The sequence below is a fragment of the Enhydra lutris genome, unplaced genomic scaffold, assembly GCF_002288905.1.
Source record: "Enhydra lutris kenyoni isolate GAN:26980312 unplaced genomic scaffold, ASM228890v2 scaffoldscaffold18, whole genome shotgun sequence".
Classification (NCBI taxonomy): domain Eukaryota; kingdom Metazoa; phylum Chordata; class Mammalia; order Carnivora; family Mustelidae; genus Enhydra; species Enhydra lutris.
Window position 1 is genome coordinate 29354982 of NW_019154102.1, and position 27740 is coordinate 29382721.

The 27740-nt window shown below is 42.7% G+C and overlaps 2 protein-coding genes across 6 annotated transcripts in view; one reads left to right on the forward strand and one right to left on the reverse strand.

Moving 5' to 3' along the window:
• Window positions 1-27740, forward strand: part of LOC111148019 (catenin alpha 2) — a 1008661-nt gene that overhangs the window by 621854 nt on the left and 359067 nt on the right. The window lies entirely within an intron of this gene.
• Window positions 5424-7949, reverse strand: LOC111148020 (leucine rich repeat transmembrane neuronal 1). Its single transcript, XM_022504364.1, has 2 exons — window positions 7648-7949; window positions 5424-7377 (listed from the first exon to the last, which is right to left on the reverse strand). The coding sequence occupies exon 2, from the start codon at window positions 7316-7318 to the stop codon at window positions 5753-5755; it is 1566 nt and encodes a 521-aa protein (XP_022360072.1). The 5' UTR covers window positions 7319-7377; window positions 7648-7949; the 3' UTR covers window positions 5424-5752.

Sequence of the window (27740 nt, forward strand, 5' to 3'; positions counted from 1 at the left end):
GTGCATTGTAGGAAGTTTAGCAGGATCCATGACCTCTACCCACTAGATGCCAGTAGGCCCCACCACCATGCATGGAAAAAAAGAAAAATGTTTCCAGACATTACCAGTTGTTGAGTGGGTGGCAAATCTGCCCGTAGAGACATAGTCCTTTTAATGACCAAGAAAGAAATGTGAACAAATCCTCAACAAAAATATGTGGATGGATGCCTATACCTTATTCTCTTTGGGTCTAAAATCTTCTAGATAGAGGTTGACTGGGTGATTAACTGGACAGTTCTGTTTCTGGAAACCTGTGAGAGGTATCCTCTGTTGGCAGAGTCCTGCATTAGCCAGTTAACAGAGGCTAGAGCAAGCAAAGTCACCATGAAAATTCCTAGACTCAGACACTTGTACCTACATCCAACAAGAACATGTGACCATGTGCCCTGTGCCCCGGCTAGTGCTAGGCTCTGCTGGATGGAGGGGTGGAGGGAGCAACTGTTCAAGGAAACAAGGGATAGGGTATAGAAAAAGGCCACTGGACCTGAATACTAGTGCTCCCCGTTATGAGCTGGGTGACTTCACACAAAAAACTGAACATCTCCATGCCTCAGTTTCCTTGTGTATCTCTCACATATCAAGACCTAGCCAAAGGCTCCCATGCCCCGTAAATTTTATTCCTTGTTTTACATCTCCGACTAAACCTTAAGGATATAGTGGCCAGGTCCTAGGCTTGTGAGCAAAAAACCAGAGACCTTCAGAAACTGGGTCTACTGAGGAAGGCCAGAAAATGGTGCCCAGTCACAAGTTAAGAATTTTGCCACTTGGGGGTCCCTGGGTGGCTCAGACTGTTAAACCTCTGCCTTCAGCTCAGGTCATGGTCCCAGGGTTCTGGGATCGAGCCCCACATTGGGCTCTCTGCTGAGCAGGGAGCCTGCTTCCCCCTCTCTCTCTGCCTGCCTCTCTGCCTACTTGTGATCTCTCTCTGTGTCAAATAAAAAAATAGAATCTTTAAAAAAAAAAAAAAAGAATTTTGCCACTTGGATCCCTGGGGGAAAAATAAGAGTAGAATATTTTTAATGGAGAAATAGGTTTCTTAACCTTGAGATGGAACTTATTAGTTAGGAAGGTACTCTCAAAAGAATGCATTGACATTTGCTGGCACTTACCAGTAGGTAGCAGGCTTATACTCTCCTATAGCATGAGGAGCTCAAAAGGTCCCCCACTTGCAAAGCATCTACCAACTCATTGCCTGATCCCTGACAATACCATCATCCACCTTTACATTTTAATTGTGATTGATTTTATCAGGTCCTTTCCTGACTAATAGTTTGATCATGGAGGAAGAAAGTAGGAGGGTAATTAATGCTGGAAAGTACTTATGTAATGTAACCGTGTGTGTGGCTATATATGTGGTTATAGGAATATGGCTATATGTGCATATGTGTATGGTTATATCTGTGTTGTGTATGTAAAATGTGTGTGCATGTCCCTAAACTTCTCCTAAATATATATAAAGATTAATTAATAAAAATTAAAATATAAACTTCTCCTAAAACATGACTGTTTAACAGTCATATTCCTGCTAATTCCTCATTACTTGTTATTCCATCAGTGACAAAACCCAAATCAACCAACATAACTGCTTATCTAGAGGAGATAATTGATGCTTATTTTGACTACCCTGCAACATTATAATACCCATTCTCCAAAAAAGATATACATTCTGGCCTTTTGATAATCTCTCTGAGAGAGGCATCCAGTGCCTTTTATTTTACTAGAATATGTGACCCACCAGTGTCCCCTTCTCTGTGGTGATGCCAGATAGAATAGGCACCAAACCTGATGACGAGTCGATTAATGTAACCCAAAAACACAGGTGGCCCCTGAGCCCTCCTGTGATCTGGCTATAGTTGCTCATGAAACTGGAGAGGAGCACCATGTGGCGTTTGCCCCTCTAATTACTTACACATACTCAGAAATGTGTTGTTGATGCTAAGTCATACCAAATGTCTGCCTTCCTGCAGGCAGGGAGGAAAGGTAAGGCACACTGATACTTTGAGGAGCTTGGGAGAATATAAAAAATGGATTTTAAAGAATGTTTCCTTTTGCTGGAATACTCTTTTTTTCTGATGGCAACTTACAGTCTTGGGAGCATGGGTTGTGCTTGGGACTGGGCTTAGGACTGGACTTTTCAACCATCATGGCCGAAGTCTGAGTATCAGGGGTTGTCTTTTCTCTAAAGGAAGGCCAAAGCATTCTTTAATCTTCTCCCTCTGGCACGACCTAAAAGACTACTGGGTCTAAGACTGGTGTGAAAGTGTTATTTGTCATCAGAAAGGACTTTTTTTTTCCTATATAAATATTCGAAAAACCTCTATGCCATGGCTGAACTTTAATCATCTGGGAAGGTACTGCAAATGGGGGGTTAATCCATCACAGTGCCCAGGAAGAGACGTGAATTGTGGCCTTAAATTCTTTTCAGATAGCACAGGATAATGATATTAGCACCCTCTGTGGGAAGAACACATAAAAAGGATACTATGCCTTTAAAAATTAGATTCTCTTTTAAATGTTCAGTACTTGGCTTAGAGGGGTCAGAACAAGTTTCTTGAAGCTTAAAGAATAATTAATTTGTGAAAGAAAAGATTTCAAGTGCCACAAAACCTTAGTTAAAACTACTGATTTCCATTACCCTTCTCTTTCCCCACCCCATCTTTCTCCAAAGCAAGAGGTGCATGAGCATAAAACGATGTGAGCTACATTCCTGTTTGTGTAGAAAACATATTTGCTACAAAGACACACGATGCAAAGTTACACAGACACACAAATTAAGAACATAATTTTCTATGGCTGGCATTTGCTCTCCAGTTACCAGATTGCAGATTCCTCTTTACAATGATCTTTCATTAGATGTACGTGCACTTAAGTTCTACATATGTGATACTTAGTCATTTGGTTTGAGTTGGGGCGGGGGGTGGCCAGCATCATAAGACAAAGCACAATTATTCTCTGGCTTTTTCTCGTGACCACATTGAAAAAAGAAGAATGAAAGGAAAAAAGGTCTTGGGTATAGGAGATAAACTCTACAGTCTCAAATATCTGTATTTCTGGGGGTAGGGGGACCTGTGGTTCTGATGTTTGCCAGAAAGGATTTGCTTCTGGAAGCTTTCCCTATAAGCACACCAGCACACAGTCCTTAATGCACCAGGGTAGAAGTAGCCTTTGGCACTTGATTCCAGTAAACTTCCTATGAGATTAAATCAGTGGTATCCAAGGAACTTTCTTTCAATTGCACAGTTTCTGAATTTTTTTTTTCTTTCCAAAAAGGGCATGTTGTCTTCTAGAGACCCTTTACTCGAGTTTAATTACAAATGGCACACCCCTAAGCAGACCTTGTTCCTACTGCTCCTGCCCCCTGAGTGGTATGCTATTTAAAACAGCAGCCCTGAATTATCATGCATAGGCTGAATCCAAAACCTTCTCCTCAAAATTATCAAATAAAGCACCTCTCTTCTCGCCTAAATACATGATAAGAGCACGGTGTCTGTCATAATGTCATGTTTTAATTAGAAACAAAGAAGATGAAGTCTTCTGGTCAGGAAAAATGAGCTGGGGTGCATGTGCATGCCTGTGTGTGTGAGAGAGAGAGAGGGGGAGAGAGAGAGAGAGCACGAGCGAGCTAGAGAGAGAGGGAGGGAGGTGTTAAACTCTACTCTCAAGGTTTAGCATCTTAGAGACATTTGCAAAGTATTTCTCTCGAAAGGGCCCCTTATGTGCAGTATTATTAGGCAAATGGATTTCTCCCTAGGTAGAAGAGAAACCTACTACCAGTCCTCAGCCTAAGCAAACCTCCTGGTGATGAGATTCTGCATTTCAGACAGCTGATTTTTCCTCTTTAGGTAGGTGGCTAGAGGCATTTGCATTTGAGAGATGGTGGTATGTGTGTGTGTTTTCCCCTTCCCTCTCCCTACTATTTGAACGTCTCGAAAGAAAGAAAGAAAGAAAGAAAGAAAGAAAGAAAGAAAGAAAGAAAGAAAGGAAGGAAGGAAGGAAGGAAGGAAGGAAGAAAGAAAGAAAGAAAGAAAGAAAGAAAGAAAGAAAGAAAGAAAGAAAGAGGGAGGGAGGGAGGATGGATGGATAGATAGATAGATGGCAGGTTATAGGATCTTTCAGAAAGGTGAGCACCTGAGTTTGAAAAAAGATTTCTGGGCATGGGTATTGGTTCAGTTTTCAGCATCTGCTCTCCATCTCCATTTATTTCCATCATACATTTGCTTAAAGTGTTAGCGAGTGAAAGACCCCTCCCATCCAACACACAGTACTCCTCCCTCTTTCCCTTCCCTTCACCCACCAACTGCTACTACTCTTTAATTTAGTTCAGTAAGCAACCTAAATCTCAATGATGGACCTGGAAACCTGTGAAGGGGTGGGAAGAAGCAGTCATTGATCCCAACACAGAGAAAAGTAAAAGAGCTCAGGGAAAGCAGGCATTACACAAAAGGGCAATCTGAAAAGAGGCAGCTTTTCTGTTCCAGGCTAACAAATTATTCCCATCTCTGTAATATTTGAACACAGGGTCAATGGTGATCTTCCCCCATCCCACCCGACCCCTATTGCTTCTCTACCAAGTCTGCCCCTAAAGTCTCCTGATAGTTACCCAGTAGGCATTCAGCCAGAGGATTTTTCTCACTGTTCCCCAAAGTAACTAGGAGTGTGCTGTCACTACTGAGAGCCTAAGCTTGCTGCAGTCTTAACAGTGTGTTCCAGAAAGCACAGCTTTCATCTGCCAGCATTTGGATTCTGTCTTATTCCTCTTCCTCCCCTCAGTCAGATCTTGCTGAACAGGAGCTGAGGGTCTGTCTTTCACTTGGGAGAGTATAGAAAAGGGCACAAAGGCTACCACTCTGGTGAATCAGAGGCATAAGAGAATTATGAACCAGTGACATTTGGGGGTGAGACTTTGAATTGATTTGAAAGATGGTTGTTATATTAAGTGCAAAAATGTTTCTTGTTCATAGGACAAACAATCTGACACTGCCTTTTAAAAAGCTATTTGTAATGATTCCTGCCTTCAAGGCTAGGCAGTGATGCTCAGTCCTCAGTTCCACTTTCACTCGCGTTATCGTGACTGCACCGCACTCCCCTAAAAATAACACGAAAGGCCTTGCTTTCCGCCCCCCTCCAGTCTTTAGTCATATGGGGATAAATCAACCTCATGAGCTGTATTTGTTCTTCTTAATATTTCAAATTGAGTCTACTATGCTCCTGAATTTCTGGATTTTCCCTCTAGCCAATGCACCCTCCCCCCCCCCATACACACACACACAGGGAAGGACGTTTTAACTGTTGCTTCTCTTTTAACACAGGTAACAATTCATTTAGGTTACACCAGTCTGTAAAAACTGTAAATGCTATTTTATTTTAAACATTTTAGTTTACAAAAAAAAAAAAAATCAATGATTGGTACCTTTTTACACTCTCAGATTCCTGAATATGGACAGATCTTCAAAGGAAGGAAGGAGTTCTCATATGAAATTTAAGATAGACTGTCCTGAAGGTTGTGGGGTGGGGGTTTTGTTGTGTTTTATTTCGTTTTTGTTTTTAAGACACAATAAAGCTAAAATGTCAAGTCTCTGGGAGATATCCCCTTACAGTTTCAGTCAAGGAGCATATCAGAGCACAGACAAGGAGACCCCAGCCTGGCGCTGGCCGGCCGCCCCAGCTGCCCAGGTGTATTTGGTAGCGCACGGGTTGAGAGCCACTGGGACAATCACACCTCGCATTCCCTTGCGGGCTGCTGGTGGCAGGTACAGGATCCATACTCGTTGATGATCACCAGGGCTCCCTCAATGTGGTTCGGTTTGTAATCAACGTAGTATTCCTGGGCAGACATGGCAGCCATCTGATGCATGGTCTGTTTCTGCTTTTGCTTCCTGCGCTGCGTGACAAAGCACTGTCTGAGCTGCCTGAGACTGGCTGGGAAACACTTCCAGGAGACATAGAGCACCAGGACCACGATGAGGAAGGAGAAGATGAGGGCCATGGTGCCTGTGACCACTTTGTGGATCTGCACAGCGTTCTCGGCATGCTCGCCGCCAGGGAGACCCACGGTAGCCGGCTCGTGCGTGCCGTCGAGCTGCCCCTCCCTTCCGTCAGCGAGTGTGGTGGCCGGGCTGGCCAGGAGCCCCAGGTCACTGTGGTTGGTGACGGCTGAGAGCAGGTGGCCGCTGGTGGGCTCGGCATCCTCGCACAGGTGGAAGGCGTACACGGCGTCTAGGACGTCCTCGCCCTGCGCGTACTCCGGGCTGGCGCACTGCAAGTTGCCATCGTAGCGCCCCTGGAAGCTGCTGAGCCATGAGGCCAGGGCGCACACGTTGCGCCCACAGTCCCATAGGTTCCCGGCCAAGGTGATGCTTGTCAGCGATTTCCAGGAGTTGAGGATCCGGGGCTCGATGTAGGTGAGGCGGTTGGAGTCCAGCTGCAGAGACTGCAGGTGCGGCACGGTCTCGAACACATGGGGCTCCATGTACTCGATCTCGTTGCCAGACAAGTCCATTTTCTCCAGGTTCCAAACCCAGTCCAGCGAGCTAACCACAATGGCCACCTTGTTCCTCTTCAGGCAGAGGGAGTGCAGGGAGATGAGGCGTGGGAAGTGGGCGAAGTTCACCTTGACCAAGTCGTTGTGCTCCAGGTGCAGCTCGGTAAGCTTGAACAAGCCGGCGAAAGAGTTGCGCGCCAGACTCTTGAGCTGATTGTATCCGATGTCAAGAAACTTGAGGCTGCGGCAGTCCTGGAAGATGCGTACCGGCACGAACTGGATAGCGTTGGACCGCATGTGCAGCGTGGTGAGCTTCCGCAGCCCATGGAAGAGGTCGGGCGCCAGCGCCTGCAGCTTGTTGTACGAGAGGTCCACGCTGCGCAGGTTGGGCATGGGCCGGAAGGTGGTGTTGGCCAGTTGGGTGATCTGGTTGGAACTCAGTGTGAGTTCCTTAACTCGGCGCAGTTTCTGAAAGGCGTCCCCCTGCACCGAGCAGATGTGATTGTGATCCAGATAGAGCCACGTGAGCTGCATTAACCCCGTGAACTGGCCGGCGCGCAGCTCCGAGAGGCTGTTGTAGCGCAGGGACAAGCCCAGCAGGCCGGACAGGTTGTGGGGCGCCTCGGTGAGGTTGAGCGCCTCGCAGTACAGCAGCCGCCCCTCGCACCGGCACAGCTGCGGGCACCCGCTGGGGGCGGCGGGCAGCATCTGAAAGCAGGCCCCCAGCAGACACAAGACCACCCCCGAGGGCCTCCTCAGCAGCCAGTATAGACAGAGACCGAGCAGCAGGAAATCCATTAGCGAGAATCTTTCCAGAGAGGCTGGAGAATGTCCATTGGAAGCGCTCGGTCAGAAATCTACATCATATTTTATTCCAAGGGAGGGGGAGCGGGGGAGGGGGAGAAAAGGGCAAAATCAAATAAATATATTGAAATAAAGAAGGACCCCCCCTCCCCAAAGCCACACGTTCACCTCTAAGCATGCAGAAAGCTGGGCAGCATAGAAAGTTCACAGCCACGGAAAGATCAAAGAGATGGTGATTTGGTCCATGTTAGATGCTGCAGCAAAGAAAAGGGAGGAAAAAAAAATCTTCGGGAAAGAATTTAATTAAAAAGTGTCTTACCCACCCTTTTCCAGAGAGTGACAACCTCCATTCAGCTGCTCCCTTTGTGTGCAGGCTAATTATATGCAGGGCGAGAGAAGACCCCTCTGTGTTTCCGAGGCAGCCCCGGTCCGCGGCCGGCGGATCTGGCAGGCGCACAATGTCTCACTTTGCTGCTCGGCTCTGGGCTGCAAGGGCGGCTGGCGAGGCGGGGAGGCGACTTCTAGGACCCGCAAGTTTCCCAACTACGTGCCGGCGCCGGGCTTCGCCTTCCTGCCGCTGTCCTTTCCCTCTGCAGTTCGGACTGTGACGTTGTGGGGGGAAAAAAAAAACAAAAAACTCCAAACTCGGGGCTCACGACTCCCCTGGATTTGACAGTCTGGTTAATGTCCGTCATTGGAAAGGACCACTGACCGGCGCCACCTTTTACTCCGCGGAGACCGCCTGCCATTCGCGCCCGGGGCGGCTGCGGAGAGCCCGCTCGCTCATGCTTTTCGGGCGGCGGGCGGCGCGGGCGGCGGCGCGGGGAGCGGGGAGCGGCGCCCGGGCTCCTTCCCTCCGCCAGGCTGTGTGCGGCGCGAGCTTGCACAGGCACCTACTGCTCACTGAGTGTCGTAAGCTGCTCACGATTGTGCGTCTTCCCGGAGCACCTCAGACATGGGCAGATTGAAAAGGGGTGGGCATAAAACCAACATTTTACCGAGCCACCAAAGTAATATATGTTCTTTGATGAAACGGAAAACACATTCAGCTTTTTTGTCCATATTTCAAAAAAAGGGGGAGAGGGGATGTAGATGTGGGCTAGCATCATCAACGACAAGATATTTCCAAGCAGGAAACTGAAAGATTCTCTTCTCTCCCCCTTTCCTTTTGGGGATGTTTCCCCCTTCCCCCTTTAAAGCTGTCTACGTGTAAGAGACACGTAGGAATCTGTAGAGAAATCAACATTTGGTCCTTTGCTTTAGAAAAGCAACTTGAGAGAAGATAGAGTAAAGCAGTGATTGTGGGGGCTTGGCTAAGATTTTTTTTTTTTTTTCCTTTTCCCCTTTCCTTACAGGCACTGGAGTTCTGCAGTCAACCAGCCCTTTTTAGTGGTAGATGGGGAAATGGTTTCTAAATCCAGTGGGTTTGGAAAGCATCCCGGTTTGGTGGTATGAGACCCAGTGTGGCAGAACTGTATGTCTGTGTACAGCGAGTCCTGCCTGAGAGCCTTCAGGGACTTAATCATTCCCCTTAGATGTCTGTAAGGTCCCAGGTGGATTAAAGAAAGATTCTGCTGTATGACACCCAGGAGAGCTGACCCCAACATGCTGCACATAGTGATTACAGCACCCTGGGGTACCCTCTAGGAGAAAATGCTAGAGAATAAGCAGAGAATGAGTAGTTTAAACCATAATGAAGCCTACCCCCCCCCATACACATAACCCTAATTAAACTTAGAGACTGTTGCTAAATTGTGCCTTCTAAGTATGAAGAGAATTCTTTGCCTGATTATTTCCATTCAGAATCATCTGTAGGTGGGGTTCTTATAATGAGCTCGCTCGCCCTCTTGTTCCAACCAAAAGGCTTGGAGAGGATCTGTATGGCTATTGTCAGGAACCTGTTGATCATTTGTTGAAAAAAAAAAAAAAAATCCTCAGAGATGGCAGAGGGAAACCCTTCTGGAAGTGAGTGTGGGTAAGCCTAGCGTCTTGACAGAGATAACCAAGGATGTGATGGGGGAATCAAATGTGCATCTCCAGCTCCTCTCTTTGAATTCCCATCATCTCTGCTTCTCAGGGATTGAAAGTAAGTGGGCATTAACTATAGTGGTACTGACTTTGGTAAGAAGGTGGTAGGTTACCAAAGCTCCCAGGCTGGATTGACTTTGGACAAGTGACTGCATTGGTTCTTACTTAGCATCCAAGCTGAAGGCACCAGCCAGTGGAGTCAAAGTCATCAAAGACTGGTGGTACTTTTCAGGAAAAGTCCTATGAACAGGGCATGAATCATTACATTTTTTATTCATCCAACCTCTGCCCTGGTTATTTATCTCCAATATGTGTTATTTAATTGGAAGGAAAACAAATCCAAGATGTCCTGGACATCACATGTCATCTTAGGACTTAGAAGAGATTTTAGAAAATCAGGCTCCTTGGGGTCTCTGGGTGGTTCAGTGGGTTAAGCCTCTGCCTTTGGCTCAGGTCATGATCTCAGGGTCCTGGGATAGAGCCCCACATTGGGCTTTCTGCTCAGTGGGGAGCCTGCTTCTCCCCTCTCTCTCTGCCTACTTGTGATCTCTGTCAAATGAATAAAATCTTTGAACAAAAGGAAAAGAAAAGAAAATCAAACCCCTTAATTTTGCACATGATGAGACTGAGACACAGAGATATCAGGCTGTTACTCAAGGTCTTACAGCTCTCTACCCCACAGATGGATTTTTTGCTGTCCCACACCTAAGTGGTGTTCCTACCTTGCCATTCTTGATGGTTGCATCTTTGTCACTCTAGCCTCTTACCTGACTCTGGACTGGGCACCGGCAGTTTTCATCCTGGCACCTGCAAGGTGCTGCGGAACACTTGAGCAGACAAACAATTTCACCATCAAGTGTTTTCACCTTTTTGCCAACACAATTATTCCTGACAGCAGGCTGGCTGATTGAGCCATAAACTCTAAAGGGTGGTGGGGGAGGCGGGGGCAGGCAGGAGTAAACATTGGCCAACCATTCAGCAAGCACTGTGAGTCTAAACCACCCAATCCCCAGGGCTGCTAGGAAGAAAATCCTCCTAATGCAGACGGCTTGGCAAAGTGATGATGGAGCCTGCCAAATGGGCAAGAAGAGGTCCCACTTTGGATGTCACTTGATTTGTAGATCTGGTACAGAGAGGCAGAAGAGAATTGAGTGTTGGCAAGGAGGAAAGAGAATAAAATTAAATTCACTGCATTTATATGTGAGTTTTCTTCTAAGTATGCTACTCAAAATGTAGAAGATGTGTCTAGGTTGTAATTAAGATATATATATATATATATATATATATATATATATATATATATATATTTCTTTTCACATTATTATCCTGCAAATCATTTCATCTGGATGGTATCTTTAAACCTTTCCCACCTCTAATGTGGCAAGTTTGCATCTTTTCTACGCCTTTAAACCCTTTGGCAGAACTGTATACATTAACAGATTGAAATGAGCTTTATTGAAATTTAGCTATTCTAAGTCATCTAAGTTGCAGAATCCCAATTTATTATGTATTTAAAGCATACCAGCACTGATTAAATCAATGCAAATTAGATTAAATAAGAACAACATGAATCAAGTGTTTCAGCAAAGTTGAGTTGAGAAACGACAACTTTTGAGTCACCACAGCAAGTTGATATAGGCTGTTTTTTGTGAGTTTTAATTTCATGCTTCTCAGGGTCCAACACACTAACAAGTAAAAATGAAAAGAAATCCCCTGAAGTTCTCTCTTTCCCTGTGTTTGATCTTTTCTCTCTCCTTACCTGTCTTGTGAGAACATCTCATTCAGGGTATAATGTGGCTGTTGCATGTACTTGGTCAGTCTCTTCTTCTGGGCGAACCACAGGTTTCTGCTGGCAAAATGTTGTCTCCTTCAGTGTTGATTGCAGATCAGAGATACTTTACATGCTCCAAAAACAACCTTAACATTTTCCACTTTCTTATGGGGAATGAGCTTATCCCTGTCTTGCTGAGCCACCAGAGTACAGTAGTCAGACATCCAGAAAACCACCCCCAAGCCATCACGCCAACGTGTGATTGGGAACTGAAGTCAGAAAGGATGAAAATCTTGAAAATATCGTTTCAGAAAATGGAAGGAACTCTGGGGTCCACTCTGACTGCCAAAACACACTCTGGAATTAAGAGGAGGTAGAAGAACAAGCTTGAGACAGCTGGAAAGGGCAGAGTATAGCTTGGAGGAGGAAAAGGTGATTAATTTCTCCTCTTCTAAGCCTTAAAAATTAACCTTTGCATGATAAGCCCTCCGCTTTTTCTTGGTACTTCATGCTGTGATGGGGGGTGGTGAGGAGCAGGTGGGGGGTAATCACATACAGTTTTTAAGGGATATATCTTTCCCATTTCATCTCAACTGGAGATCACCTCCAATTTGTTTCTTGTAGTCAAAATAGTTCGTGAACCAAGAGGAGCAAGTGAAGAACATCTGAAATGAGCAGGTGTTCTGGGGATTGGCTTTCCATTAGTAGTCTTTGGCAGTGTTCAAGGAAAGAGAAATTTGAGTGGTGATTTTAATGTTCTGTCATTGCTGGCACCAGCTTGGACCTTGATCTTTATGCTGTTGTCTTTAATTTTCAGTAGCAGTGAACCATGGCTTTCTTTAAAAGGAAACATTTAGAGGAAGGGGAGGAGGGTGGGAGTCATAATTTCAAAAGGAGAGAATTAACTCTGTTGTTTCTGTGGGCACACAGCATACAGCTGGCATTTTACTGGATGCCTCTGAAGACGCATATGGGGCCAAAGGTGAGGGCCCTAAGTTTTCTCTCAGGAGTTCTACTTAGGAGAAACAAATTAAAGAGGGGAGGTAATTTTTTTTTTTTTTTCTTACCAAACTTTGTCCTCCTCTTAAAACTAGGTAGTAGTACAGATAGCACTGGGGAAGTACCTACCATGTTCAGTGCATGATGGGAGTAATGGAGGTGAACCCAAGAAATGCAGTGACTCAGTGCTTTCTTCCAGGAACTTTAGGTAGGAAGGAGAAGCAGACACTAAGGGACTTTGCCAATAATATTTATATATTGCCCACTGCCTGAGAGTATATGTCTCTAAAACATACAACTGAGAGATCCAATGGGACTGTGCTTAAAGTTTTCATTGATGGAAGTAAAGCTCATGAGTTTTACTTGAGTTTATGGACTCAAAATACAGGTGCACTGACAGGAGGTGTGGGCATCATAAAGGCTTTAAGTGCAAATATGGGAATGGGAATGCTTAAATCTTTTTGAGTGGCTCAATTTCTTCATGGCATGGGGAAGAAGGTAAAAAGGGACAAGTGGAACCTCTGTGTTGGGAAGAGGAAGGTAGGTAAAAGGCTTCCAATGCCATACTGAAAATTTGAGTTTGCTATATTCTTTTAGTCTCTGAGGTCTGCCTTATTTCAAGAGGCCTGTTCTGTTATGTGGGACCCTTCTCTGCAGGTTCCCTCTGCACTGCCATATGTTCTGATCTGTCGTATTATCCCTAACTGTTGTATCCTCTCTCGGTCTCTGCCTACCTTCATTCTAGCCATCTTCAAGGTTGATGTGAAATTTCTTTTATGAGTTCTTAACAGATTCCCCCGTAAAGTGATCTTTCATTCTTCTGAGCTCCATTAGCATCTTGTCTTTACCACTCCTACGCCTGGTGCTGTTCCCTTTGTATGAGTGTGGCAGTAATTTCTAGTATTTTAGCACTGAATGTGACGTTAAAGATCTTGGAGACTACAGTAAAAAGATCTTGACTGGAGTCCCTTCTTTGCCATTTTGTATCCATTTGATCCCATACAGGTCACTCCATTATCAGTAAAATAGGACTAAGGATGGCTATTTTAAAGGGGTCTTGGGGAAATTCAGTGAGATGGTGTGTGTTAGTGTCTTACAACTCAAAAGTGTATGCCTGGGACCCACAGCCTTAAAGTATGTTAGACAGGTGGAATCAGGTGTCTTCTGAGACCCACAGAATCACATCTGCATTTTACCATTAGCCCTAGGTTAAAGTTAAATTTTGAGAAGGATTCTGTTGAAGCATTGACAAAGTCTAACCTGAAAAAGGAACCCAGGGGTCACCAATTTCCTAGTATTATAACTGCAGAATTGAAGGGTCAGTGATGTTAATTGCCCGTGACTGTTGGTAGAATTTAGAAAAAAAACCCCCTTCTGAATCTTGTTCTCGCTCTGATTAGATTTCAAACACAGAGAATGCAAAGTCTGTGTCTATCATAGTAACCTGGTACTTGGTAGGTTCTTAATAAGGTTTGGTTTTATTATCATTACAGCAGGAAGAACAGAACCCTTGTATGTGCTAGCTTTAGGCATCTTCTACCTTCCTCCTCAGTATTCCTGTCACTGCCTATCTGCATGTATTTCTCATGGACATTTTAGTTCTACCTTTTCATTACTTTAGTTCTACCATTTCATTATTTCAGAAAAATAAAAATTAAAAAAAAAAACACAAGAAAAACTGAAAATTAAAATGAAAAATTTCACGTAAATTTCAATATCCAGAAATCAACTATTAAGTTTGGGGTATGTAATCTTTTAGAATTTGTCTATTTTGCATATATTTTCTAATAATGTGATAACATTACTCATATTCCTTTGTAACTATTTTTTTCATTGTGTTATTTTTTTCACGTTAAGAATACAAATCAATAGGGGCACCTGGGTGGCTCAGTGGGGTTAAAGAATACAAATCGATAGAATCATCTTCAGTGCTACAAAATATTCTATTTTATTTCTCTTATCCATCCCCTCTTGTTTACCAATTACTTGGTTTTGTTTCTTAGCTATTATAAAATGGCCCTGATGAACATTCTCACACATATACTACAATAGATTGAATGCTTATATCCCCCTAAAATTCGTATGTTGAAAAAACCAGTCCCGGGGTAATGCTATTTGGAGGTAGGGACTGGCAGGGACACTAGATCAGGAGAATGGAGCCCTCAGGAATAGAATTAGAGCCCTGATCAAAGAGACCCCCAAGAGTTCTTTGGCCTCTTCTGCCATGTGAGGACAGCAAGAAGATTATCTATGAACTAGGAAGCAGGCTCTCCCCAGAAACTGAATCTGCATGCACCTTGATTTTAGACTTCTAAACCTCTAAACTGTGAGAAATAAATGTTCATTGTTTAAGCCACCCAGTCTAAGGTAATTTGTTATATAGCAGCCTGAACAAACTAGGACATAGTCCTTTGCTTGTTTGGACAACTGTGGCCTTAAATTTTAATTCTAAAATTAGCATTCAAAGAGTGGGGACTTTTAAAAGACTTCCCATAGGTAATACCAAATTGTCTCCCTCAAAGGTTGTACACATTTCATCCTCAATAGCTCTTTCGCTGCTTTCTCTTCTTCTTGAGAAACTCTACCATACCACAAACAGAAACATCTTTTCGTCCTCTCTCCTTCGTCTCACTCAGGCACTGATTGAGATTCCTATCTGAATGTTCTCCCTGTCTTGGAACTATCATTCCTCCCTGTTCTGGTTTCTCCACTCCTTCCCATAGAGTCCGTTCCCACTTCAGATGGAGGGTTGGGCTTTGGAGGCTCCAGCGTTCCTTTTGGGAGTTCATGAGCATTTCAGTCTCACATCTTATTAAGTAGGCATCCAGCCAAATAATTTTCATAAAGGTGTTAATGTCTGAAAATAGTTTACTGCAGTGTTACTTAAAGTCCTCTGTTGGGATAAGAATGTTTAAATTTTTTTTTTTTTTTTTTTAAATGAACCAGACTCTTCTCTGTTCTGTGAGATTCAGAACATACTTTTGATTTCAGTTACAGGATATCTTGTTTTTCTTGGTTTCACCCAATTATTTAGGACACCTATTAACACCAAATGAATGTGCTAGGACAGCTTTGGAAACATCTATTTAATTGCAGTCCATGGGAACATCTGACTCTAACTTGGCTCTCACCCTACCAGAGTGATTCTAAGGTTTGGATTTCAAGCCCTATAGTAGGACACTGGTGCGACAACTTTTCCCCCACACCCACCCCAGGTCCCAGAATTTATGAAGATAGCTAGACAACACAGTTCTTCTGCTTGATATTAGCAAGGCTTACCTCCTCATCCCGGTCACAAATAATGAAACCAGTTTAATACTGTAGTAAGTTCTGTCTCTGATACATCTTGACATTTAATTATCTTGTTTTATAGAATTTTCCAAATGTCGCTAATTTTGTCCTAGCAGACACAACAAAAATTCCTAAGAACAGACTTGTTATGTTCCTGCTCTTAGGACCCTTTAATATCTACCTCCAAAAGTACAGAAGAAGATCAGATATGAGAGACCATACATGAAGAGCAGAGGAATAGCCACCTACCACTGATGCACATGCAAACTCTCTTGATGAATATAGTCTGGCACAGTTCTGGGTTCATAGAGATTCTTGGTGAATAGTTTATTAACTGGTTCGAATTCTTGCCTAATCAATAGCCTATGAAATCTGATTTAAATATAAATAGCTTCTAAGTATACTGACATGTAGGCACAAAATAATAACCCAATTTTTGTATTGAATTCACACAGATTTATTAATGTCATTTATACATGGTATCTTTACAAAGATCTCTTTTGTGTAGGAAATCCCCCACCATCCATAAACAATGAGCTTTCTGTGGTAAATTTACCTGCTCAGTTGGATGCATTTATGTCTTTATTTAAATCATCTCCCATTCTCCGGAACTACTTCTTAATCCCCCACAGACACCTTGAGAGTGCCTTTTAATTATTTAACATAAATGTCTATTACTGTTCTTATTTGTTTTTCTCTTAAGTCAAATGGAGGTTTAGCTGATGAGATAAAGAATTCGATAAAAGGTAGTCCCTGCCTCCAGTGTTCTCAGATCTGGATTGCAGGTGATGGGTAGCAAAGCAATTTGATTTGTGCCGTGGCAGAGATGTAAATAAGAGCGGTGGTTGGAGAGATTTCTCCAGCTAGTTGAGCAAGATCAGCCAGAGGAGCTAGGAGAAAAGGAGGAGGAGTTGACCAGGTGGAAGGGTGGAGGCCACTCCAGTTAGGACCCAAAACCTGTGAAAAAACCACAAAGGCTTCTGAAATGCATAGGGTATCGGGAACACATGTATGAAGAGAGATGAGACTGGAATGTTAGCTTAGAGCTAGACTGGGAAAACTTTCAACCTGGATTATGATTTCCAGGATGCGGGGACAGTAAATGATGGCCTTGAATGTGAAGGGCAGGGAAATAGATACTGGGAGGAAGAAGAACAGTTGGGAGGCTACCACATCTGCCCAAATGAGATATTGTCAGCCCAAGCGGGACTTACTCTATTAACCTTAGAAATGGATGGGGCAGGCCAAGTACAATAATAGTTTTGTAATGGGATTGGCAACATGTAAATAGTACTTTTTCAGAAAATTAATTTAAGATGATTTCAATAGAATGGGTTAGTCTAGGGTAAATGGAAAGCAAGGAAGAGTAGGATGTGGAAGCAAACTAACATCTAGAGCTAAGAGTAAGCAGTTGAAAATAGAACAGAGGTTATAGCTAGGCGTAGAGATTGAGGCATCTCTGGAAGGTACATGGTGGTTAGAGTGGCGGTGGTAGGTGCAAATCCCCAGACAGAGAGACTAACCTACAGCTGGTGCACCATCAGAAGTTCTCTGCCGTCTAGTAAGACAGAGTGGATGTGGGAAGCAACTGGATGACAGGGAATGGCAGGGCCCAGGCTATCTGGGAAGTGTATGGTTTGCTTAAAGTCTATCAAATTCTAATTTTTAAAAATCAGATTCTATTAGTAAGGAAGTGATATTGCAGACCGTATTCAGCTTGTGGAATACCTGTTTGCAACGCTTCTTTTAAAATAGTGTTCTCAACGTGAAAGAATGAGAGGGAGCAAAAGAGGTAGAAATTGCCTCAATAGGTGGGATAGTTTAAAAAAATTGAGAAATACTGTATAGTTTGTAGTGACCAGCCTTTAATATATAGGCATGGCCATGACCGTGTCATTAATATGGATTTCACGTGGCTGTGAAAAAGGAAAAAATATGGCTGACGTTGACAGGTTTTGAGAGGAGCCCAGATGGTCTAGGATTACTGATGCTAGGGGAGAGAGCCCAACGATGAGTAAACCTGCAAAGGAAGAGTGCGGCCCTGGAGCTGTCTGTCTAGGGGCTGTGTCAATGACTGGTCGGCATGGAGCGCATCCCTCTCCCAAGAGAGTTTGTCATTGGCATCTCACATCAGGGCTAAGATTGTTCCTTTGCGGGGGCGCCTGGGTGGCTCAGTGGGTTAAGGCCTCTGCCTTAGGCTCAGGTCATGATCTCAGGGTCCTGGGATCGAGCCCCACATCGGGCTCTCTGCTCAGCAGGGAGCCTGCTTCCCCCCCACTCTCTCTCTCTGCCTGCCTCTCTGCCTCCTTGTGATTTGTCTGTCAAATAAATAAATAAAATATTAAAAAAAAAAAGATTGTTCCTTTGCGGATGGACCTTGTATTACCTTCTCGAACATGAAACAGGGTGATGACTGGAGATCATGCCCTTCAGAGTGCTGTCCTGTATTTGCATTTTAGCAGAAAAATCTGAGACATTGAATAACTTACTGAAAAAACTTGGAATTTCTGATGCTATATCAAGCTGAAAAGTATTCTGCCGTTGATCAGCGATATGACCTGGTCAAAGTGACTTAACTTCTAAATAGAAGTATTTAACAGAGTAAAATAAAAAAAAATAAATTGAATTATAGAAATAGAGAAGCAGTACAAATGCCATTGCAATAACTATTTATCTCAATTTATATTAAATAAGACCAATGTTATATCACTTTGATTGAAGACAAAAAGGAAAAAGAATCTCTAGCACGATGGTATTAGACATCTCTGACTTAAACTCTTACTGCCCCTTCTTTAAGTACCTGTCACTGCTTCAGAGGCTGCATAAAAACAGAAAGAAGAAACAAAAAGCTTGGCTTAAGTGAACGATTATTTTATTTAGTTTCTGGTTCTGTGTGTTGGCTCCAGAGATCTTCTGTATGGGACAAATTGATGGTTCTCGCTCAAATGTCTGTGATCAGATGGAGAATTAGCTGGAAATCAGGCAATCTAGGATGGCTTCACTCACAGGCATGGACATTGGCAGGCTCTTGGCTGGGGCCCCGCTGACTGACTCAGTCACTCACTGTAGCCCAGGACCCCTCAGTTCTCTTTCATGCGGCCTTTCGTCCTCCAATAGGCTACCTCAGGTGCAGTTATGCGGTGACTACAGGATTCCAAGAGGGGCAAGAAAGAGCAAGTCCCAGTATGCAAGTACATTTCAGAGTCCAGAGTGCTGACCATAACACCATGACCCATATCCTTCAAGTCTCGCCTTCTGGCAAATTGCTGTTGTCTGTTGCCTAAAGCTAATTACATGGTCAGCCTGACTCAAGGAGTGAGGGTTAGGCTCCATTTCTGGATAGGAGTGGAAGAACTTGGTGGTTTTTACCGGTTAAATAAGGCATCAGTGGATTAATATTTACTCTGTCTGTAGATAGTAAATACTCTAAAACAATTTTTATTTCTCAAGCCATGTGGTCCAAACACTGTGGTCCAAAAGCATCAAGGACCATAAGCCTGGGCATCACGTAGAGCTTGTTAGAAATGCAGAATCACATATTAGATACGCTGGATCAGAATGGACAATTTTGCAAGAACCCCAGCTGAATCCTAAGTCTGATAGGGTTTTAGGAGCATGGTATCTCTTCACTATTCCTCATAATTCCTTTTGCTAGTTGCTATGTTCTCCTGTTGAGTGATAGATCTTTGATTTTTAAAGGTGCCAGAACTGTTTCCTCCTGCACAATTGAAACAGAACAAACATAGGTTTAAACAGTAAAACAGGTTGCTTCACAGCATGAACAGCTAGAGAGAGAGAGGGTATAACATTTTTCCGCTCAATTGTCCTTTGCCTATAAAAATATAAATTTAAAATTAAAATAACAGTACATAAATATTAAAGAATATCGTATTTAACTAGGAATCACCATTTAGATGTTAGGACAGTTTTTAACGTAGAAACTGCGAGGCACATACTTACTCTGAAACCGCCCTTTTACATTCCTGAACACTTGCTAACTGGACCTTGTTTCTCTAAAGGTTGAAAGATTGACTTTCCAACCATTAGACCACAAGTTAAATATCTCTGGAATGTGTGTGAGTCCTTAGGTCCTCTTTCGGCCTTTACACAAGTAATGAGACCAGCAGAACTTATGAAGCATCTAGCATCCCACTGGTCTCAACTCACAGGAAATACAAGTATACCATAAATTGTTGGGTTCAATTCACTTCAACCCCAGAAGTGAGGGGGGATAGGAGGGAGGAGAGCCAAAGCTTTCAACAATAAAAGTGTATTTCAGTAGGCTAAGGACAATCAAGTAACATCTAAAAGACTTCTAGCTTTTCTATAAATCTTTTTTAAAAAAGATCTTATTTATTTATTTGACAGAGATCACAAGTACACAGAGAGGCAGGCAGAGAGAGAGAGAGAGAAAAAGAGAGAGAGAGAGAGAGAGAGGCAGACTCCCCACTGAGCAGAGAGCCTGATGCGGGGCTCGATCCCAGGACCCTGAGATCATGACCTGAGCCAAAGGCAGAGGCTTAACCCACTGAGCCACCCAGGTGCCCCATCTTCTAGCTTTTCTAAAGGTCTGACTTTCCTCTGAGAGGAAGAAAGTGGTTGCAGCTTCCGGTGCCTTCCTCTGGTTTGATTTGACCTCAAGACTGAGGGGGGCGGGGGGAAGCAACAACATGAACACATTTTGCATTAAAGTGTAATGCTGTCATTCTGTGTGAAATTTACCTTGAGTATTCTCTTTTTGGAATGGGATAACTTTTTCTTTGAAGCTGTAATTAATGTTGTCTCAAATATTTGTGATCTGGGGTCCTGGTCTTGTCTATCAATTAGTCCACAAGTCACTAGCTAAATATCTGTTGAGCACTTAACCTATAGGCATATTCTAAGTATAGGACTACAGTGGTGAATGACAAGTAACCTTGTAAGCAAATGATAAATTAGATAATTTTTAGGTACCAATATGCTAGGGAAAGTTAAAATGGAACCAGGTGGGAAAGAGAAATTGAGGGAAGGGGCCTGCTCTCCTCTAAGGTTAGGCAAGGCTTCCTTGAGGAGGTGACATTTGAGTTGAAACTGTATGATAATAGTCAGCCGTTTCAGATTCCATGAGATATGCATTCCAAGCAGAGGGAACAGCAAGTGCCCAGGTCCTAATAAGGCCAAAGCAAGCCTATTTTCAACGGATGGTAAATGGCTAGTATGCTGCATTGAGTGAGACGGGGCTGAAAATATGAGGAGGATTTTAAACTGTGCTTTCTTCAAAAGTCAATGCACTTTTTATAAATCTGCACAAATGTTCAACAGCATCCTCATCAGCTCTACCAAACCTTACAGAGTGACAGTTCTATCTCAGGCGCTAAAGTAAAGCATGTTACAACATTAATTCCTTTCATTGGCTAAAGTTCCCTGGGATTGTCCCATTTTCCCAGCATACATAAGGAAATCCAGGTACAGAAAACCTAAGCCACCTACCTTAACACAGCTGGTGTTGGTCATCAGTGATTTTCCTATACTCCCTAGATTCTCTGTTATGGCAACTAAAAGAGTTGAATGTCATTCAGCCTTTTGACTTTGTAAACACCAAACCTGAGTTTTCTATAGTCTTCTTTTTCCCCAGAGTTCATCCATATAGACCCAGCAAGAGAGAGATGGGGCAACCTAAACTTTCCTCCTGGATTCCCACTCCTCCCGCCCCATTCCTTCCATCTGTTGCTGTTTGCATAGAAAAAGAACAGAACAGAGTACCAACGACCACACACATTCAGAAATCTCATTTTGTATGTGGGAGTCTGGATTCATTAACAAGTTCCTCAAGCTCTCCCTGCATTTACAACACCAATCTAAACATAACTCAGTGAAGTCATGGGAATAGGCAATGATCGGCTGCATTTTGCTGAGATGTCAATGTTCAAATACATCATCAGCTACGTCCTAGTGAATGGCTTCTACTTCAGACAGGTTGTATTTTCAACAGCCTCTAAGTAAATAGCACTCATTTTAATACTCTCTAACCTCCACATTGTCCTTCTGATTCTGACCCCTATTACATCCCACTTCCTATACAAGGGCTCTCATTCTCTAGTTTGTTCGTTTTCCCATCCACAAATCCATACAGTTACCCATCCATTCAAAAACCATATAGTGGATACTTACTCTGCTTCATTACTTGTACTAGTGCTAGGGCATATAAAATATTTGGGGTAGTATTCCATTCTTCAGAGAGTCTGTTCCCTAGTGGGGAATCACACTCCCAGAAATCCATATTAATCCATCCCTTCTTTGAGCTCTTACTCCTCTAAAAATCAGGCGTTTTGTTAAATACTGTCTTAAATTGCTCTCTAGTTGTTGCTGAACTTTCTCTCCCCTCCTCCCACCCCTTATATCTGATAAGTTGAAATTTCTCAGGAGCAAAACCCAGATCATATTTCTGGAATAGTGGAGTGACCTGAACATAGAGTTGGGATATCCATGTTTAAATTCTATTTTTGCCACTTACTAACTCTGTGATGGTTTTGGGTACCTTCCTTCTTTATATAGAGAATGGAAGTTGGATGGGAGGCTTTCTAAGATCCTTTCAATTTTGATATTCATGAAAATGTGAATTCTGAAGTATCCAACAAGGGCGAGAATGTGAAAGGGACACTCAGTATAAAAGTGCTAAGAGCTTGGGTGGTTTTCTACCTGTAATGTAAATTTGCTACTGGCTTATAGAATGGAACACAGCACAATTTAGAAAATTAGATTGTACCTTTCTTGTGAAACTAGGCATTTGGATAGGGTCTTCAGCTAGGCAGGGATTCTTCCCCAGCCCATACAGCAATACAGACAGGAGATATGACTTCATTATAAACCAACTCTATTTCTGTCTTTATTGAGTTGCTGATTTTACACTAGACATTCAACATTGGCAGTATCAGAATGGTCCTAGAAGAGATTTTCATGTACGTTGGTTTGAGCAATTCATAACAGATGATTAAGGCAGGCTTCAGTCCTGTGCTCTGGGAGCTGCTGTCAAAGGGAGAATCTCATCCTTTATCAAACTATTGCAGATGGTAGCCCGGCCTGGCTGCAGCCCTCTATACTCAAATGGTCACCTTGAGTTCCTTTGGCCATTCATATGCATAGGTTAACTATGTTCAGATAGTGATAACCATAAGCATTCATTTTAAAAATAAATAGTTCTCTAAAAGGACTTAAATTCTTTTTTGAATTCATCCATTTGATTTCAGTATGTCTATAAATTCAGAATATTGTTTAATGGAATCTACTTCCTTTCAATATGATTGCCTAACAAGGTCTGATGGATGCCAATTAGAATTTTTGTTGTACAAAACTAAGTTGTTGTTTGAGAAAATGAAATTGACATGTTGCCTAACTGGCTACATCTCTTCAAACCTAAACAAAGTTTGTTTCATTAGATAATGAGGTAACTAGTACATCTCTCCTATAGTTGTTGTGAACATTGAAAAGGCTTCAGAAATCTTTCTGAAATCCAAGTGTCCCTACCACTTAGGATATTATTCAACCAGTGTGGAAAGGAAAGTACTGTTTACTTTGATGGTTTTGCTCTTTCAGAATCCCTGACGGCTGAAAAAGAAAAGCAATACTGTATAACTTTGGTGATGTGGATATTGTATGACTGTATCTGGGTCTCCAGTTCCAGAATTCTTTCTACTCTGAGGCTATTGCCACATAGAACACCATCCCAGCTGTCATAAAATTTCCTCTTCTTCTTCTTCTTCTTCTTCTTCTTCTTCTTCTTCTTCTTCTTCTCCTTCTCCTTCTCCTTCTCCTTCTCCTTCTCCTTCTTCTTCTTCTTTTGTCATAAGATTTCTTGATTTATAAAGTAAACTAAGTGGCATTTACCACCCACCTAACTGCAGTGGTGTCAGGAGGGTTAAAATGAGACACATTCAGAAGCTCTCCAGAAATTTGATATTCTATATGAAGACAGTAAGAACTCATAAACTGGGGCTCTTCTGCAGTAACGCGAGTCTCTTGTTGAAGCCTGCTGTCAGGAAATGAGTCAGGGTTTTCCACCCAAGTATTTCAGGAGCAGATAACAGAGGATCGCATGCCATAAATTAATAATCAGAATGTCAAGGAATAGTTTTGCTCCAATTCTGAAATTCTGAATAGTTTTGCTCTGATTCTGAGATACTGCCTTAATCTTGGGAATTATTTTTCATCCATTTAGTAATTTGAAACAAGGATAAATATGAAGTTAACTATCAAGACCTAGGTTTCTTCATCTATAAAATGGAATCTGTATCTATGAAATGTGCTTGCTTTATAAGAACAATTTAAAAAAAAATAAACATGAGCTGATACACATACAGTAGGTTTTCACGTTGCATTCTACAGCAGTGAGATATTTTCATTGTTGTCAGTTTTGTAGGTCTACTAAAATTAGAGACCTACATTTAGCATTGTCCTTTCCTTTCTCTTTGGCCAAGTAGCTACATTTTCCAGCAAAGTGGGGATCTGTATTCGAAGAAAGCTTTGTTTTCCTAAATGTTTTTTTCTTGTTTTTCTCCAGCAGCCCTTGTACCTAACTCTAAGTAGATTGAATGAGGGTTTACCTTTTCTGAATTATGATGCAGGCAGCCGCTTGTTTCTAGAATGGTTTACTAAGGAATAGACGGGATATTTGAAACCACTCCCAGGTGATTGCCATGTGGAGATATAGCTCTTACTTTTATTCTTTATTATGATTTTATTCTTTATCAAGTGTGGTATAAAAAGAGGTGTTAAATTACTTGATGAGACTTAGACTTAATTATTAGTATTAGTCTTAGTTACTAATGCCTTATAACTTTTCTATCATTAATTTTGTGCATTTTATTTTATTTTATTTTATTTTATTTTTAGATTTTATTTATTTATTTGACAGAGATCACAAGTAGGCAGAGAAGCAGGCAGAGGGAGAGAAGGGGGAGGAAGCAGGCTCCCTGCTGAGCAGAGAGCCCGATGGGGGGCTCCATCCCAGGACCCTGAGATCATGACCTGAGCCAAAGGCAGAGGCTTAACCCACTGAGCCACTCAGGCACCCCAATTTTGTGCATTTTAAAGTAAATTATAGAGCTCATAACATTTTACTCCTAAATATTTAGTGTATAGCTCTAATTTATTGAAGTATAGTTGACATACAATGTTATATTAGTTTCAGGTGTATAACATAGTGATTCACAGTTCTATATAGTATGCAGTATTCACTATGATAAGTATACCATCTGTCACCATGCAGAGTTATTACAATATTATCAATTCTCTTCCCTGTGCTATACTTTGCATCCCCATGATTTATATATTTTATAACTAAAGTCCGTAATTCTTTTTTTTTTTAGAGATTTTATTTATTTGATAGAGATCACAAGTAGACAGAGAGGCAGGCAGACAGAAAGGGGAAGGCAGGCTCCCTGCCGAACGGAGAGCCCGATGTGGGGCTCGATCTTAGGACCCTGGGATCATCACCAGAGCCGAAGGCAGAGGCTTTAACCCACTGAGCCACCCAGGTGGCTTTGACCTGGGTGGCTTTGACCCCCCAAAGTCTGTAATTCTTAATCCCCTTCACCTACTTTGCCTATCTCCCCCAACCCTCCTGTCCTCTGGTAACCACCAGTTTGTGCTTTGTAAAAAATACTATTTTGTTTACATAACCACAATATCATTATCACACTTTAGCAAATTATTGATAATTCCTTAATATCATCTAGTGCTCAGTCCATATTCAGATGTCTCCCATTATCCCTCGAATTTCTTTTTGTTTTCTTTCTCTTTTTTTGAAGTGATGTTTGTATCAGGATCCAAACCGTGTCTCTGCATTAGGGAGGTGATATATTCAAGGGGACAAAGGGGGACAATAACTCCCAGAATTTCCCTAGGCAGCCATGGCCACCAGAGTATGCCAACATCAGCCATCATTCATTCACTTACTCAATTATTTATTTATATATTGGACACTGTAGCAGGATAAAGATAAGTGTGATAAGTGTGACATGTTCATGTATAAAAATGACTAAAAAGAATATAAGAAAAGTCCATAGACCAAGATAACATAGAAAAACTTGATAACCTACCAAGTAAATATTTACCATGGTTAGAATAAAATAGAAAGGACTCCTGGAGAAACAAGGAAACTTGACATTAATTTAGAGGGTTTTGTGGTTTCACACAGAGGTTGGGAGAAGATGGCCCTATGGATGGTTTTTCAAGCGGGACTGGAGGTGATGAGCTCCTGGCCCTGGACTAACTGGTGGGAACAGAAATTCTCCCAGGGGAATATTCACTAGACAAAGTACAATTGCTGGGGAAAGTGCACATAGAATTCAGGTGAAAGAAGTGTGTTAGAACCACCCAGTAACTTATCTTGTACATGTTATTTCTTTGTTGAATGGCATATTTTAAAAATAATTTGTGACATATAATGAATTCAGAAAATGTATGCAACTACAACCAAGAATAATTGTGGAACATATCTTTTTTAAAAATACGTCTTTTCTAATATATAAGAAGACTATATATTTTTAATTATGTTAATCATGGCAAGGTTTAGTTTTTGTGAATGTGTTTATACACACAGGTCCTAATGGATAATAAAATGCTAACTCACCAGTGGTGGGAAATATTAATGTAAGTTTAGTGTTTACTGTGACTGTATTTAATCAACATTTTATTTCTGCTAACATGTTTTTCGAGACTTGTCTCTGGCATGGTTTGTGGTCTATACTCTAGGAAAAACTAAAGCCTTTCTGAAGGTGCTCTTTATTTTATTTTCTTTTTTAAAAGGTGTAGTAAGCTTCAGAGAACAGTGTATATTCCTCTTGCTCAGGAAGCAACAAACAGAACCAAACATTGTTTTATATATGGTTGTATTTTTTTTAGGACAATACTCGAGACATGCTGGGTATGAATGTCTGTGCAGAATTTCACAGAACTATTTCATCAAAACACTTAACTCATTTATTTATTTTTTCTTTCTAGAGACCAAATTAATTATCATCTGATAAGCATCCTTAATTCTCTTCCTTCTACCACCAGGCTTTTTTTTTTAAAGTTAGAGCTACTAAATGAAACCCAGTATACTCAGTATAGGTCATTGTCAGTAAAATGTCCAGTGACTAAAACTAAGCAATGCAGTGGCTTCTCTAAGCCCCTCACTTCACGCTGTGTAAAAACAGACCCATGAATGGGTACGTGTGTGTTCTGAAACTGGAGAGAGATTGTGCCTTCTGCAGCTCACAGTGCACGTAGCCACTTCCCTGAAAGCCAGTGAACCTATTTACCATTGTCATAGTAACACACAATTTGGGCCCACGGAGATTTAATCCCAACAGGCAACTGTTCCCTTGCCTGGGCGGCTGCACTCCCGGCAGGGCTGGCTGCCGCCCCCAGGCTCCCGCAGCTCGGGTGGCCCCACGCGCCCGCTTGGCCCAGGCGCACACGCGCTTCCCCCGGCAGCGCCCAGCGCTGCGCGTGTTGCCATGGCGATCGGAAACGCGTGTCAGGCTAGAAGGGTGCCAGCGCCGCCTTGTCGGTTTTCCGAAACCGAGTCACTTTTGCTAGTTCCTCAGCATGTGGGAGAGATTCTCTTACCACTCGGTGCCAGTCGGGGGCCAAACTCCAAAACCAGGCTGGGCCGCCTCTCAATCCGAGAGAGTGCGGGCGAGCCAAGTCTATTTCCCTGCCGCGCGCGGGAGCCACAGACAAAGGAGAGCGCTGCCTTCCAACGTAGTTCCCTGCAGTCTGCCACCTGCCATTCCTGACGCCGCTGAAAGGCATGTAGTTTGGGAACAGGCAAAATTGCGGACGGTTTCTAACAAGAGAGCTCTCGTTCTTGAAGATGAGCCATCTTCTCGAAGAGAAATAGGTGCTCTGGGGGAGCACCACAGCTGCCACCTCCGGGCTCCATGCGGGCATCAGCCTGGTTACTGCCCACTAGTCGCATCTTCCCTTTCTTCTCCTTTGCATGTGGCTCACGGGTTCGCAAATCTGACTGCACAGCAACATCATCTGGAGAAAGCTTTTGGTTTTGACTTTTGTTAGAGACCTAGGCTACAACCCCCCCCCACCCCCTTTTGATTTAACAGGGCTGGGAACAGACCTGGGGATCTGCATTAGGCAGATTCTCCTGGGTGATCCTGATACGCATCCAAATTTGAAAATAATCTCCTTTCTTTCTTCCTCTTCATTTTCAGCTTTTCTTCGCATCTCTCATTCCTTCTTGCTTGCATGCTGTCTCTCAAAGTCAACTCCTCTTTTCTCTCCCCACATTTTTCCCTCTCTCCCTGCCTCCTCCTTTCCCCTTTCCCTCCACCCTCCTGCCCCTCA

Excerpts from the sequence above, each read along its gene's own strand:
- LOC111148020 (XM_022504364.1), bottom strand. The coding sequence starts at position 7,318 with ATGGATTTCCTGCTGCTCGGTCTCTGTCTATACTGGCTGCTGAGGAGG.